The 17,227-nt window shown below is 35.6% G+C and overlaps 1 protein-coding gene across 1 annotated transcript in view; it reads right to left on the bottom strand.

Moving 5' to 3' along the window:
• COL24A1 (collagen type XXIV alpha 1 chain) overlaps positions 1–17,227 on the bottom strand; it is a 400,658-nt gene that overhangs the window by 71,366 nt on the left and 312,065 nt on the right. Inside the window, exons 45-48 of the mRNA XM_030823656.1 lie at positions 14,752–14,805; positions 14,603–14,656; positions 9,091–9,144; positions 7,844–7,951 (exon numbers count right to left, since the gene is read on the bottom strand). Coding sequence (XP_030679516.1) covers positions 7,844–7,951; positions 9,091–9,144; positions 14,603–14,656; positions 14,752–14,805 — 270 coding nt within the window. The remainder of the gene's footprint in view (positions 1–7,843; positions 7,952–9,090; positions 9,145–14,602; positions 14,657–14,751; positions 14,806–17,227) is intronic.

Below are 17,227 nucleotides of genomic sequence, written 5' to 3'. Positions count from 1 at the left end.
GATGTTATCTATAGAAGCAACTGGGCAAGTTGCAAATCTTGTGACCTCTGGCCATATAACTCCTGAGCAGTAGGGCTTATAGAAACTATACCTATCTTGTAGTCTCTGGCCACATGACTCCTGAGCAGCAAGGAATTAGAGAAACTAAACCTACATGTTAGTAGAGTTCAGGTGTCTCCCATAATCCTATTCTTGTGGGCTTTAATTAGTCTTACAAGGCAGTTTTCATTCCCTGAGCAAGGAAGGGGTTAATTTTAAGGTGGGACTATTGTCATTCTTGCTTTCAAGTTAAACTATAAACTAAATTCTTCCCAAAGTTAGCTTGGCCTTTGCCCAGGAATGATCAAGGACAACTTGGAGGTCAGAAGCAAGATGGAGTCAATTATGTCAGATTTCTCTGACTGTCATAATTTTGAAAAGGCAGTTTCATGGGTGAAGTTCCAGGAATAATAGTTTGGGGGCACATCAGGATACCTCCTCCGAAGTAGAGATAAATTGTTCTACTTTGCACTGACTGACCATCACAATAAAAGGGGCACAGTTCTGGTGAGCCTCTGTGGACTTTGGAGTCAACTTATATCAGATCTGGGTGTTCTGCTCCAATCCATTTTCTTAGTAACCTGTAAGGTTGCTGTTTTTTTAAATTATGGAGATACATATATATTATATATATATATAATTTATATTATATAATATAAATATATTTTATATATAATATATATATTATATATATATATATATTATATATTATATATAATATATATAATATATAATATATATATTTTATATATAATATATATAAAATATATATATATATAAAATTTATATTATATATAATATATTTATATATAATATATATAATATATATATTATATATATATATATAATATATATATATATATATAATATAATATATTATATATATTATATATATATATATAATATATTATATATTTATATTATATATATATATATATAATATATATAAAATATATTATATATATTATATATATAATATATATAAAATATATTATATATAATATACATTTTATATATATAATATATATAAAATATATTTATATTATATATATTATATATAATATATATAAAATATATTTATATTATATATATTATATATAATATATATAAAATATATTTATATTATATATTATATATAATATATATTTATAATATATATAAAATATATATAATCATTTTAACCATTTTTAAGTATGCATTTCAGTGGCATTAGTACATTTACATTATTGTACAGCTGTCACTACCATTTATCTACAGAATTTGTATCTTCTTTAACTGAAACTCTATACCCATTAAACAATAACTCTCCATTATCCCCTTCCACCAAACCCTGGCAGCCCCATTCTACTTTCTGTCTCTCTGAATTTGATTATTCTAGGTGAGGTAGGAGGTCAGCAGCACTTGTTTTCCAAGCACTGGCTATGACCCTGCTGATCAAAACAGGATCTGGTTAAAATAGGGTGCAGTAAAGAAACTGACCAAATACAGCTAAAACCAAAATAGTGAAAAAAGTGACCTCTAGTTGCCCTCATTGCTCATTATACACTAAGTATAATATATTAGCATGCTAAAAGACACTCCTACCAGCACCATGACATTTTAAAAATGTCATGGCAATGGTTGGAAGTTACCCTATATGGTTTAAGAGGGGAGGGGAACCCTTCCTTGGTTCCTGGAATGCCCCATCCCTTTTCTAGAAAATTCACAAATAACCTGCCCCTTATTTAGCATAAAATTAAGTAGTAGCTATAAATATAGCTAGCCAGCAATCTATGAGGGCTACTCTGCCTATGGGGTAGCTCTGCTCTATCTGTGGAGCAGCCATTTTCCTATACTCTGTTGCTCTGATAAACTTGCTTTGTGACATAGTTTGGATATTTGTCCCTGCCCAAATCTCATGTTGAATTGTAATCCCCAATGCAGGAGGTGGGGGCTGGGGGAGTTGTTTGGATCATGGGGGTGAATCCCTCATGGCTTGGTGCTGTCTTTATGATAGTGAGTTCTCACAAGATGTGGTTATTTAAATGTACATGGCAACACCCCCTCCACTCTCACTCTTTCTCTCTCTTGCTTGTTACTGCTTTCACCGTGTGATGTGTCTGTCCCCGCTTCACCTTCTAGCCTCCTTAAAAGCTGAATAGATTCCAGCACCATGCTTCCTGTAAAGCTTGAAGAACTGTAAGCCAATTAAACCTCTGTTCTTTATAAATCACTCAGTCTCAGGTATTTCTTTATAGCAGTGCAAGAACACCCTAATACTCTTTGCCTTCACTTTACTGTGTCAGCTCCCTCCTGAATTATTTCCTGTCTTCTTGGAAGACAATAACCCTCCCTGGCTGAGCCACAGTTTTGGGGTTTGCCAGAATCATAGGTCTTTCATATAAGTGAGATCACAATATTCATCCTTTTGTGTCTGGTTTGTTACATTTAGCATAATGTCCTTCAAGTCTCATCCAGGTTATAGTGTATCAGACTTTCATTCCTTTTTAAGGCTGAAAAATATTCCATTGTCAATTATTCCAATATACTCAAAAAATATTCCAATGTCACATTTTGTTTATTCATTCAATCACTGATAGACATTTGGGTTGTTTCTACTAACTATTATGCATAATGGTGCTATGAACATTGGTGTAAAAATACCTTTAATGATGAATACGTTAATTTGCTTCACTCTAGTAATCTTTTTACTATCTATATGTATCCCATGACTTCTTATTGTAGATCTTAAATTTATACAATAAAATCTATTTAAAAAAATCTTTTACATTCCTGCTGTCAGTTCTTTTGCATATATACCCAGAAGTGGACTTGCTGGATTATATGGTAATTCAATGTTTAATTTTCTGAGGAACTACCATACTGGTTTTTACAGCATTGTGTCATTTACCTTCCCAACAGCAATGTGCTTGTGCTCTAAATTCTCCACCATCTTGCTAACACTTGTTATTTTCTGTTTTTGTTTGTTTGTTTATGTTTGTTTTATAATAGCATCCTAACATGTGTGACGTGATATCTCATTTTGTTTTTGATTTGCATTTCCCTAACGGTAGTGATGTTATACATCCTTCCATGGGATTACTGGTCATTTGTAAATCTTCTTTGGAGAAATGTCTATTCAAGTATTTTGCCAGGTTGCCAGTTTTGAGTGGATCCTGAAGTAAGAAAAGGCTCTGCAGCAGATTCAGGATGTAAGTTTCAATGTTATTAATAATTGGACCTCATGACTGAGAAACTCTAATTATATCAGAAGGCTCTGTAGCTGGTAGAGATGCCACATGAACCCTTTGGTAATCTCCCATAAGAGAAACCCTGCTTATATCTGTAAGATTTTGGAGACAGGCCATGCCCTCTCTGTCAAATGCAATTTACCATTTGGAATACAGCTATGAGCTTGCTCTGATTGAAACTGAATGACTGAACCTGGAATGTCAAATGGCTATGCTCTCTGTTCTCTGTTTTGCCCATTATGAACTGGGTAATAATCGAATTCACTGAACTGTAAAATTGAATGTATACTGCAGCATTCTATTCTTAAATCAAAATGGCATGTATTGAAACTGGGCCTCAGCAGGTCTAGAAAGCACAGACAAAATGTGTAAGCAAGCAATTCAGATTTCCATGACACCTGTTCCCATTGATTTGCCATTGCTCCTTCAGCTTTCCTAGAGAATTCCCTTTACCAGTTAATGGAGGAGGAAAAACCTCAGGCCTGATTTTTGGATAGATCTGCATGGATTGTCAACATCAGCCAGGAGTGTACAGCTTCAGGCTGCATTAGAGCTTGAAAGATGTTAGTAAAGTGAACTCTTTCCAGTAGGTAGAACTTGAGGCAATACATATAGTTAGAAGGAGAGATGGCTTGAGATACGGATCTACACTAATTCAGAGAGCACTGGCTAAGAGTTTGGCCAGCTGGTCAGGCACTCGGAAATAACGGGTTTGAAAGGCTAATGATAAGAAGGTCCGAGGAAGATAAATTTAGATGAACTTCTCAAAATGGAATCAATATAGAGTTAATTATATTCCATGTAGATACTTAACAGACAGCATCCTCTATAGAGTAGGCTCTCAATAATCAGGTAAACAAGATGGACCTTTAGTGGATATCAGTCAACATTTTTCCATACTAATCATAGTGGTTGCTCAATGGGCCCACTAACACAAATCCAACAATATGGACTTCTCTTCACCAAGGTTGATCTGGCTACCACCCCTGGTGACTGCCAAACCTGCCAAAAGTAGAGGCCAACACTGAGCTCCCAACAAGGCAATGCTCCCTGGGAGATGAGTTGGAGCTATAATAGCTGCAATTGTTCTCAAAGGGGTAGATACCTATTCTAGACATAGATTTGCTATTCTACCAAAAGTTCTTCTTGTAGTTAAAAATGTAGTTGATACACAGCACGAATTATATATCAGAAGAGAGAGAGCTGATATACCTATAGCAATATGAATGTATCTTTAAATCCCAGTGCTAAGTGAAAAAAAAAAGATGCATGGTCTAATATCATTTCCATAATTAAAGATATGCATAAAAACCTGTAGTATATTTCTGGAAGAGCATACAGATAAGAATACACATTAAAACACATAAAATAGTGGCTACTTTAGGGGGAGGGGAATGAGAGTGGGGATAAAAATAAGTCAGCCTAAGAGAAGGTCCATGCAAAAACTGAAGGATGATAATATGCCATAAATTCATTAATATGATTATCCCAACAACTGTGTACCTAAGGTAAAAGACAGAGGGAGTGGAAAACCTTAAAGAAAAAAAAAAAAAGAAGCCAAAGCTGAAAGACGTTTTTTTTTGCCTCCTTTGGCATCCAGGACTCTGGCAGGTGACTTAGGTCAAATTACTAGACAATCTCATTCAGGTCTTTGAATCTTGAAAAAGTGGCATGAAGATGCATGACAGTTTAGAAATTATTCATAGTGCAGTAGCATTGGCACTGAGAGTCCAACGGTGGCCATGTTGACTGGTGCCAACGTCATTGGTGGCATCCCAACTAGACTACTCTTTGCTTGGGGTGTTCTGTTGCAAGAAATCCTTAATTTCAGACTGTTTTCTGACCCTGGATTTCGAGCTTTTTAGCTGATTCTGTAAGCAACCCAGTCTCTATCTTATAATTTGTTTTCTGCTTAGGTTAGCCAGAGAAGATTTTTGTTTAAAACCAGTCAGACTTGGCTGATATCCCAAAGTCCTAATTGGGTTACAGAATGCAAATAGCCTCGTCATCTGGCCTTAAGACCCCTTCATTCTTGTGTATTCTAGATAGAGCCAGTGTTTCGATTTCAGGCATGAGCCTTTGCCCACACAGCAAATAAAACTAGCATGACAGATTCTAGGAATAAGGTTTAGAGTGGCGTTGAATGGAATCGACATTTTATTTGTGTTAACTCAGTATTTTTTGTATTGGCTTTCTCTTAGCCATTAAATTACTATCCTTTAAATATTACCTCGATATTGAAGAAAAATGTAGAGTTGTTAGAAAATGTCTATTTTCTTGCTAGAAAGAAGCAACAGATAATCAGTGCCACATTGCAATTTTCCTAAATAAAAATGGCATATATTGAAACTGGGCCCTAGCAGGTCCAGAAAGCACAGGCAAAATATGTAAGCAGGCAATTCAGATTTACATAATATCTGATCTCAAGAGAAAATGGTCCATAATTTTATAATCCATATCAATGTTTTCACTCCTTGAAATTTTCTGTGCTTCCTGAGGGATCTCTAGGTATTACATATTGCTAGAAAGAAGTTGTTTGTCATAATGAACCAGTAAATGACCTGAGTAAAAAGTAATTAATGACTTTGATATGTCACTAATGTCCTGATGAGTATCTCATAAGCTGAACATCTGAAATTTTTCTTAAACTCATATATAGGATGCTGGTTTCTATTATCCACATAGGGAACTAATATCTAGATTAGTAGTATTTTAGCCTGAGAACAAATGATTTCCTGGTCTTATTAATAAGTTAATTACTACTAATATATTATTAAATAAATTCATTTGCTACTACTAGTACTTTTACAATTCATTATTTAGCCTTATAAGCTATTGGGCCCATCCACCCCACCTCCATGATTATACTTGTGTATAGCAGCAACAAATATGACATATTTTCACATGTGGTTTTCCTTGTTTGAATTCTCAAAAATCTTATTCAAAGCAACAGGAAAAGATTCACTACAATATTTCCCAGTAAAACTTAATCCACAAAAATACAGACTCTCAAACCAATTCAAAGGGTTTTACTGTTGTATTTTTAAAATTTCACAATCTCATTATAAGACTATCACATGGTGAGTCCGGAGATTAGCATGAAGATGGAGGCCCAGTGCATGAGCTCCCTTTAAGACTGGGATCTCAAATGAGTCTCTTTTAACCAGACTGATACTACTAGCAAAAGTCTATACAATATTTATTTTAATTAAAAACCAGCCTCGCTGTTAAAGTTTTGGAGGCTGTAACCTGATGCCGTGAGGCTCTCATATGTTTCTTCCAAAACAAATAGAAACCATGTTAAGACTTCTTAACAGTCTTCATATTTTCAGAGAATCTGACTAGATATTTATTAGTGACATAATTATATTGGTTAAGTTATCAATTCATTTTTTTAAACAAAAGAGATAACTCATTGTAGTGAAAAAGAATATTAATTTGTATTTAAGTTTAGGTATAGCACCATACTAGATTTGAATAAACATTAGAATTGACTTATTACCTAAGAAAAGAACAACAAATCAATAGATAACCATATCCAAATAGCAGAAATTTAAAAAGGTAAGTTTTACTGTATTCTTAAAAGTGTGTGGTTAATTCTTCTAATGTTTAAAGTAAAAACAACCTGAGGTAAAAATGTCTCAATTAAGATGACATTAGGGAAGGAAAGCAGGAAAATGGTTAAGCAAAGACAAAAACGTGATTTTTAAATTTCTAATCAAATAAGTAAGATAGAAATCTGCATAAAAATAAGAGGAAATCTACACTATTGCATTACTTTTTTCCCATAATAATCATGGTGGTTGCTCAACGGGCGCACCGGCACAAATCCAACAATGTGGACTTTTCTTCACCAAGGCTGATTTGGCTACCACCCCTGGTGACTGCTAAACCTGCCAAAAGTAGAGGCCAACACTGAGCTACCAACACAGCAATACTCCTTAGGGGATCAGTTCGAGCTAGCTGTGACTGTCCTCACAAGGGTAGACACATATTATAGACATGGATTTGCTATTCTACCAAAAGTTCTTCTGGTAATTAAAATGTAGTTAATATATAGCATGAAGAATTATACATCGGAAGAGAGACAGCTGATGGACCTATTGCAATGAATGAATTAGATGAATACAGAGAAAATATTCACACAATTCTTATAAAATACTGAGGCTATAAAAGTAAAGGGAAGATGATTTTTCACAGAACCTACCTCGAGTTACTGCCAAGACCTAAATGTTCCAAAGGTGGCTTAAAACATTTGATGAACTCAAAGTACAGCCAGGTTGTGTAGTCCTTAAGTTTTTGCTTCTTTATAGTTCTTCTTTAACAGCTTTTACATTTTTAAAATGGCTTGAATTATTAATACTATGAGTTATTAGATATAAAATACTGAAGAGAATGTACCTATTGACAGTTCCTGGAAATCCTAAATACAACTGCATAATAGCTATTAGAGAAATGAATTGGCTTAATCTGAGCCAATGCCAAAGCTAAAATAGAGAGCCAAAATATCTATGGTCTAGCAAGGAGCCACATGCATAAGAAATAATGAGCAAAGAGATATCCATACTACTCACAGGAAGTCCCTGTTTTCCCGGTGGCCCGATTTTTCCAGGGTTCCCTGAAATGCCATCTGCTCCATGGTATCCTTGTATGCCTTTTGGCCCAAGTAGGCCTTGAAGTCCCTTGATAATTAAAAATTATTTGGATTGTAGAGATGCTGAAAAGATGTTAAGATGACAAATACTTTTTTATTTATTGAGCTGGATAAGTTTACATTTTTATATTCTGTTCTAGGACAAATTTTCCTGTTTCCTGGATTCCTTAATGATTTACTATTTGGATTCAACAGATAACTTTAAAAGTTTAAAAGCCTTTAAAACTTCCCCAAACAAAAATGCCAAGCTAATCAGCAATTTACTGTGTAACTTTTTGGGCCTTAGTGTAATTCTCTGGTATTTCTCATTGTGTCAACCAATATTTTATATAATTGTGGAGAAAAGATCAGCTATATGCACTTGTCAGCTTAGGATAGAGGCTATCATTTCTCATCTGCCAAACCTTGTATTGTGTTATTTTCCCAAGAAATAAATTATGGCTATTTAGCTGCCACTTTGAATCAGATAATTATATGACTGAAGTAAGGTCTGAACATTTTGTTTCTACACTTGGGCAACTGAATTTCATATGCAAGGATATCTGATCTGAATGTGCTTATAATTTACATTCATTTTCTCTATTTTGTTTCAAGCCAATACAGGTCACCCAAAGCAGGAATCTAATCCTTGGCTAGGGGACACCAGTAGAAATCTTTGCTAAAGAGCCCGTCAACACTTATCTGCCTAGCCAGGAGAGGAAACTGATGGTGAGGTAAAAGTTAATCTTTGTGATGAAAAGATTAAACTTTTTTTCCCTAAGACTTTTTATTTGTCTAGAGAATGAGAGACTGAGTCCTCTAAAATCTAGCTCATGTCATTTTAATTATGCTTGAAGATCTCTGGCCTTTGTCACCATTCATTTTGTTACGATTCTAAGTTCTCTGTTTTTCAGTGGTTCACCGTCAGAAGCATGAGTCCACCGGGAGGGCTTCATAACCAGGAAAACAGCATCCTTGAACTGCAGGGACTTATATTTAAACAGCAAGTTTGGTTTTGAGTTAATGGTCATATTTTGTTCCCTCTGTGTTCCAGCATGTGTTTAATTTTTTTTAAAGACAATCTGATTTATCCAACATGATGACACAATTGGCCCCAAACTTTTCTGCTTGCTAAAGTTGCCAGTTCCATTTAGAAAAGCAAGAAAGATGAAAGAGGCTGTTACTTACAGGAATCCCAGGTTTCCCAGAAGGACCAGGAGCTCCTTTTTTCCCCTTATTACCCTAAAGATGGAAAGCACAGTTGTCAATTGACTGTAATAAACTTACTTAAACTGAAGCCATAGAAAAGAACACTGAGACCTGGATGCTGCAGCAAGAACTAGCACGAATTAGTTCTATATCATTGGGATTGCCATTTAATTTTCCTGGGAGTCAGCTTCTTCATCTGAAAATGAGAAACTTTGACAAGATCATCTAGTAATTTCCTCGTAGCTCTCAATTATATGATTTAAGAATTTAAATTGTACTTCTAAAAGGGACCTGAATAGATTATTTAATAAATGTCCCTACTTTCAGGAAGGACCTTGATCTCCTTTTGAAAATGCTACATATTTACTTAATTCAGTAAACATTTATTGAGTATCATGTATCAGGGACTCTGTCATGTGCTTGGAAGACAAAGGCAAAGTTCCTCCTTGCAAGGCACTTACAGTGTGGTAAGAGGAACATGAACTGATGGCCTAAAATGTGCTTCTCTGGAAGAACAGAGAAGAGCATACTTGTGATTCAATGAAAAGATATTTATTTCCCACGGAACTGTTTGTTTTTCCATGTGTGAGATGTTTTAAATCATAATTGATTCAGCAGTACTGGGTCTGCCAGGATAGTTAGGAACTTTGCTCTTGCAAATCATGCCATTGTTCTGATGACATTCTAAAAGTATTTAAAGAAGAAAACGTGGAAAAGAGTGACTTGGTTCACAAATAAGAAAAGGAATCATGTTGTCATTACCAGACACATTTCTCAGAAATCATCAGAAGTTCTCACAAACAGGATAATCCCACTAAAATGGGATGTTAAATCATTCAATTTTGAAGACAAATTGTGCTAAAGATTCAGTTTAACAATAACAACAAAGAAACAACTTCAAAAGATGTTACTTTTTTTGAAACAAGCTTAAACATTTTATGAAGAAATAGTATATGTTGTCACAGAGAAAAAGAGTATCTTCTCTAAGAGATAAAAATCCAACTTTTGCAGGATTTGATAACGGAGAGATATAAGGATCATGGGTTGTACTTCCAACTTTGAAAACTATTGTACTTATCTTAGAAGTCACTAATGCAAAATGTTTCTAAAGATGAGGAAACCAGAAAATGGGATAGTTGGTGACCTGGGTTTAATTAAAGTATACACATTTATAGAGCATATGATCCCTATAAGTAAAATATGTTTTTCCTAACACAATAAAAAAGCAAAATAAACAAAGACTATCTTAAATAGTGGAAAAAAGTTGTGATTTCAGTTATCTTGAATAATACTTATTAAATAGCATATGAATCATAATATGCAATTATGTTAATCAGTGTGTTTTTTCCTTTACAGTATTTCTTTTTATGCAACGAGATATATCTGTTCTATACTTTCGATTTTTCAAAATAGACTTTTCCTTGGCTTTTGAATTTCAAAATAGTCCAACGAAACTCATGGTGGGGGTAACAGTTTGAAAAAAATATGTTTTCAGTTTCAAAATCATGTTTTTTAAACACAAAAGCCTGACTTTTAAATATCAAAAGTCTATCTTTGAGTTAAAAACCAAGGTTTGTTATAAAGGACTTAAGTCATAAAATTTATGCTATAAAGAACAGATTTAAAATAATAATAATGTAACAAAGAGTTTTTCCCATGAAAGGGGATAAAGATCCTCAAGTTGGGAAAAGGGAAAAGAAGAAGAAAAACAGAAGCAGGACTGTTAGACACTGACAGCAATCTCTGAAAAGAGCCCCTTGCCCCTCATCCTACCCTTGAGTCTTTCTCTTTTCCTTTTTTTTTTTTTTTTTTGAGACAGAGTCTCACTCTGTCACCCAGGTTGGAGTACAGTGTCATGATCTCGGCTCACGGCAACCTCCACCTGCCAGGTTCAAGTGATTCTCCTGCCTCAGCCTCCCAAGTAGCTGGGATCACAGGCATGCACCACCACACCTGGCTAATCTTTGTATTTTTAGTAGAGACGGAGTTTCACCATGTTGGCCAGGCTGATCTTGAACTCCTGACCTCAGGTGATCTGCCTGCCCCAGCCTCCCAAAGTGCTGGAATTACAGGCATGAGCCACCATGCCTGGCCTGTCCTGGAGTCTTTCTTAGGGTGGATAGAAACACTAATGCTCCCAAATAAGTTTGGGGATCTGGGCACAAAGATGATGCCTAGGGAGACTAAAGTCCTCATTGAGAAGTCCACATAAAGTATATAGGGTAAAAATCTCTGCATGAGATGTCTAGGACAGTGGGATTAAGAATGTCTTTCTGAGTCCTCCAAGTACCCTGTATGGTGTGGGGAGCAGAGAATGTTATTTATATGTGGCCAAGAACAGAAGAAGATGGCCGTGAGAGGCCTGAGGAGGTCTTGTACCTGAGATGACCAAATAGCTGCACATGTCAGCATAGGTCAAAGTACTTCTGGCAGGAGGGCCAAGGTAGACGCCAATATGGTGAGACGATAGCAACTGTGGGCCAAAAGGGATGATGTGCATTTCAGGGGACACTAGTATGAACAGATGATGACTGAAGACTAAACTTATTTTCCACCTGCCTTCCCTGCCATTTGGGAAGAGAGTGAGTGGGGAGAACTCTAAATCAAATGTAGGATATTTGAGTGAATGGAGTTAAAGGCAGTCAATGGATTAGATTTACAGTACATATAAAATTGTGCTTTCTTTTTGCCTGGCGAGCACTGAAAAATATGTATAGTGGCCCATTTGAAATCAGATCCATTTTAAAAGGCTTCTGTTTATTGGGACTGTGCTGGTTCACAGACTACTAGAGAAAGCAGTCTAATTCTTTTGATAAGGGAAATATTTTTTTAATATGCAACGTTAATACAAACCCTTGTTTTTTGTTTGTTTGTTTAAATAAGGCTGAAGGACAATTATCTAGATATTTTACTAGTTCTAACACTCTTTAAGAAGGCAGATTTATAAAGCAAAAATAGACTTAGAGAGTTAAACAAAAATTATTCTTTCTTTTTTAACCAAGAAATTTCAATTCATTGAAATCTGGAATTTTGTTTTGGGAGAACAAAGATTTTGGCTTGAGTCTTGGTCTTTGAGAGTCATTATAGGACAGTTCACTCACATTTGCATTACAAAAGTCTTTTAAAAAATGTTGGTTCTGCAATTGGTTTTGACTTGCTCTAAATTTTTCTTTATAGCTGCCCACAGTCTTATGCCCAATGAATGAATTGGTTGGTTAGGTTAAATTAATCATATTTTACTTAATTTTTAAAAGATTACAAGTAATAGGCTTCTTCATAATAACAGGAGCTAGGAGATAAAGTTTCTAGTGTTGCTTCTGTTGCTAATTCGTTCTGTGATTTTAGGTAACTCATAATCTCTCTGGGATTTTAATTTCTTTATCTGAAAATTGAGAGGGCTATCCAGATAATTTTAAATGGCCATTTCCAAATCTAAAAAATAAATTTAAAGCTTTGCAAAAACAAGATGACAGCAATTGGACAGGACTCATCTGGCCACTGAAGATATCCCTAGTGAATAATACACAGTCAGTCATTATTCTTGTAGCAATTAATACTATTTTAAATTCTAAGAGGCTTTTTAATGTGCCCTTGGGTTGTATGCCAGCATTACCCAAAGCAGGGAAGAATTAGCTTGCCTGGATTATACAGAATTTAAACTATGGCTTCTTAGCACCTTTCAGCTCCAACACGCAGGGATTGTTGACCATGTAGGCTAGAGAGGCAGTTGACTAGTAAGAGTATTTGATATTCATTAGCCTAATCTTAACATATACTAATAAGCATCAGAAAATGTCTTACTCCTGAGATCTCTCAAGATGGAAAAAGAAAGCCTGTAAATATGAAAATATTAATTGTAAAAAAGTAGACATTTTAGGATCACATGTTGGACAGAACTTGCATTCTTAGGCACTTATTGCAAATATAAAGAAGTAGCATGACAGCAGTAGCAGTATTCTAGGTTCCCAATGTTTTCTATGACTTTTTCCAATTTGAGTATTAAAAATTCTAAGTGAATGACTTAACTATCTTCTTTCTCTGCTTTTTTTCTTGTTTAGGCTTATCTTCGATATGATATTTTTATTTATTAATATTATTTATTGGGGAACCTAACAGAAAGTTACTGAATAGATGCCAAGACTATACAAAATGGGTTCTAGGTAAGTGAATGCCTATTTAACATATCTGATTCAACTCCATTTTATTACTTACTCCCATAAGTGGAAAACACAAGTATGGGTGAAGGCTGCTTAACAAATCAGGAGAAACACAATCTCAAATTCATTACTTTTTATCCATTTTCATCTAATTTATTATTAACAGCGTAGTGCATTTTCTTAAGAATTTAATTTGAAATCAATAGCATGTGAAGTCAGAATGCCTGAAAAACAGGGCAGCAATGAATTGAAGGTGCAAATGACAAAGTTGCTTGCTATTTAAGGTTGAGGCAATGTCTATCTGGCCACATGGAAAGAGAAGACTAAATTCAGTAAACCAATAGATTTTTTGTTTGCTTGATAAATATTTGATTTGCCTTATGAAAAAACAACTTTCAAACCAATTATGAGCCTGTGTCACATAGTCAAACTACTTTTTCCTCTCTTATCCTATGACAATGATTCTTTGCTTGGTCGAACTTTAGTCAGGCTCCTGAACCTTCTAGGCCCTCCGTGTACTTCCTTGTAAAATCCAGTTTTAGCAACGAACCCTGCCAAGTCGGTTTAGCAAGAACCTTCACCCTTGATATCTGATCACCCTTGATACTTGATATCTAACTGGGTTCCTCATCCTCTACCACCCCCCAGTTGATGTCTGATTATCCCACAGTTGATGTCTGATCACCTTGGCCTGTCTTCAGCAAAATTCTTGTTAGGTCAGTTTAACCAAAATTCCCCTGGTCCCTGGTGTTTCCTCTTAAGTAATTTTCCATTCACTCATACTCAATCTGCTCCTTTGTTATAAATTCCTACTTGCGCATGCTATATTTGGTGTTGAGTCCAATCTCTCTTCCCCACTGCAAAATCCCATTGCAGTGGTCACTATACCTACTGTAATAGTCATGAACAAAGTCTTCCTTACCATGCTTTAACAATTATCATTTAATAATTTTTTCTTTAATGCTTTCTACAACAATTATATAGGTTTGACTGATTTTTTTTTACCTTATAATATTAGTTTTAAGGTTTGTTGGTATTTCTGTTTGAAACCTCAAGAACATACTATTAATTTGAGACAACTGAGGCAATTTTCACAAACCTAGAATAGGCTTCTGGAAAAGAAAAATTTGGATAATAGTCAAAACAAATGACTCAATCAATAATTTTGTATTAGCACAATTATTGAAAAATATCCTATTTAGAGGCCCATAGTGATCCATATTCTACAGTGATAAATGATAATTTGAATTACAATAAATAGTAACTCCTTGTGCTCCTGCGTTCTAAAATTGCTAACAATAAATCTTAAATTGTCTTAAATAATTTCAACTTACTTCAGATCCTCTCTCTCCTTTTAGTCCTCGTTCACCCTGGTCACCTGGTTCGCCCTTTAGTAGAAACCAAAATAAAAATCACATATGAAGCAGAGACCAAATAAGTTATATTAATGTGAATTTTTAGAAATAATGCTTTCAAAACATACTGGGGGTCCTTGTTGTCCAGTGGCACCTCTTAGTCCTGGTACACCCACATGGCCCTAGAAATAGAAAAGATTACATTATTAGAGTAAGTAGAGACATGTGACTTAAGAGAATAGGATATTATCACTTAAAATGGTAGCCAAGTGTTGCAAAGCTCAACTTAAATGTCATAGAGATTATGATTCTTCTTGGAAATAGAAAAGAACATAATAGCTATTGGATATAATGGTGACTGAAAACAAGTTAGGGTTTTCTTTCCTTTTTTTTTAAATGTGAATTAATGTAGCAGGTTGAATGGTGGCCTCCCAAATGTTTGTCTATGTCCTAATCCCCAGAACCCGTGAATGTGATCTTGTTTGGAAAAAGGGTCTTTGCAGATGTCACTAAGTTAAGGATCTCAAGATAAGATTACCCTGGATTATCCATGTGGGCCCTAAATCCACTAAAGAGCATAAGTGACACAGAGGTAGACTGACACAGACAACAGAGGAGAAGGCCAGGTGAAGACAGAGGCAGAGATTGGAGAGATGCAGTCATGGGAATGCTGACAGCCACCAGAAACTGGAGGAGGCAGGAGTGTGGCCCTAGAGCCTCTAGAGGGAGCGTGGCCCTGTTGATCCCTTGATTTTGGATTTCTGGTCTCTAGAACTGAGAAAATTACATATCTATTGTTGCAAGTCACCCATTTTGTGGTAATTTGTTATAGCAGCCTCAGGAAACCAATATAGTCAATAACCAAAGGAACAGTTTGAGAATACATTTCTTTTTCAACCTCTTCCTCCTCTGAAAGTGTACTATGGTTTCTATTTTTACAAATTAAGTTCACAACTATTTGGACGGTAGATTTACTGGGCTGAAGACTGGGAGCAGTTCCTGGGAGGTATTACTATAATACCAAGAAACACCACGTGACTCTGACATTCGGCAATCTGTCATCACCGTAGTTCCCCTAAGAAGGAATGCTGACCTACCACATTTCCCTTTTCAAGTGTGTAAACAGAAACTAGCAACAACCCAGAAGCGTGTCAGATGAGAGTTATGCAGGAAGAATTCTGCGTGTAATCTCTTTTATCCCTTTTCCTACTCAATCAGATTTCTTTCTTCCTATTTTCTATACATTACAGAAAGAATGCCTTAGGAAAGAGTTATCAGTCCCATCTCCTGGGCTAGAAGATGAGACTGCATACATAGGCTAACAATATTTATTCTTACAGAAAAGTCAGTTGAAGGCTTCTTTGTTTGCATTCTGAGGCAAATGTTTATAGTTTAAGTTTCAACTCCCTGATACAGAAAATGATACCTGTTTAAGGAAGTGAACAGTGGCAAGAGAGAAAGGCTAGTCTGGAGAGCTTCTATATAGCCCATGGCCACACTAACGGAAAAACCATGATCACACATGACCCTTAGCAAAACATGAGCAGGCCAGCAATTAACAGAATCTGGTCAATCAAGACGGAGTGTGGTACAAGTAAATATGACTACTTGAAGGTCACTTATCAAACAGGATTCAGGAAAGAAGCAGCTGGTGAAAAGCTGGAGATGAAGTGAGAGTGAGAATATGAACAAACTACAAAACACCAAACTGTCATGCCAAATTATGGCTTTTCCACCATCCCTGTATGTAATTCTACAGAAATATTTTCAGTGATCATAGAATAGCCAAATGCCTCTCCTGGCTTTGTGAAGTATGAATGTAAATCTCACCAAGACAAACCTACATTCTAAGAGTTTCGTTACAATTACTTTGGTCTATCACTCCAAAAACTGACTATGACCATTTTTCTGTGATGGTAAAAATTAAATGTGCCATAGAAAATGTTATTACAAAATTATGCAGGAGAGGTTATGGAAAGTGATGGGATTTGTCAGATAATATTAGTGGTGGGATGAGTTGAATGGCCAAAGGAACTTACAGAAGATTTTATAAGGGAAGTAATAAGTTCAATCTTGAAGAATGAGTGTTCCGGGCAGTAAAGTGAGGACATTCTGGCAGAGGCAATAGCATGGGAAATAAAGGGATGCATCTGACAGAACATGTTAGATAGAAAATGGATCTGAGAGGGCTATGACTGGAGACAGGGAGTCTAGTTGGGAAGCTATTGAAATAATTTTGGCAAAAAATGATGAGAGCCTGAACTAAAGTACGACAAAGTAGCTAGATTCCAGAAACATTTAAGAATCAAAAGAAGTGGCTGACTGTGAGAGATGAGTAGGGGTATGGGGAAGAAAAAGAGATTCATAGAGATAGAGTGAGTGAGTGAGAGAGAGAGAGATTGAGAGAGAGACAGACAGAGAGAGAGAGAAAGAGACGGGGGGAGAGAGAGAGAGACAGAGGATTCATCTACTGGCTTAGACATCTGAATGGCTGGTGATACTATTCACTGAATTGAGGACATAACAACAGGAAGATCAGATCAAATTTGGAAAGGATGAGGTACTATGGTTTGGCACTTACTGAGTTTGAGGTGCCTGTGATGA

The sequence above is a fragment of the Nomascus leucogenys genome, chromosome 12, assembly GCF_006542625.1.
Source record: "Nomascus leucogenys isolate Asia chromosome 12, Asia_NLE_v1, whole genome shotgun sequence".
Lineage (NCBI taxonomy): Eukaryota > Metazoa > Chordata > Mammalia > Primates > Hylobatidae > Nomascus > Nomascus leucogenys.
This window is presented reverse-complemented; position numbering and strand designations above follow the sequence as displayed.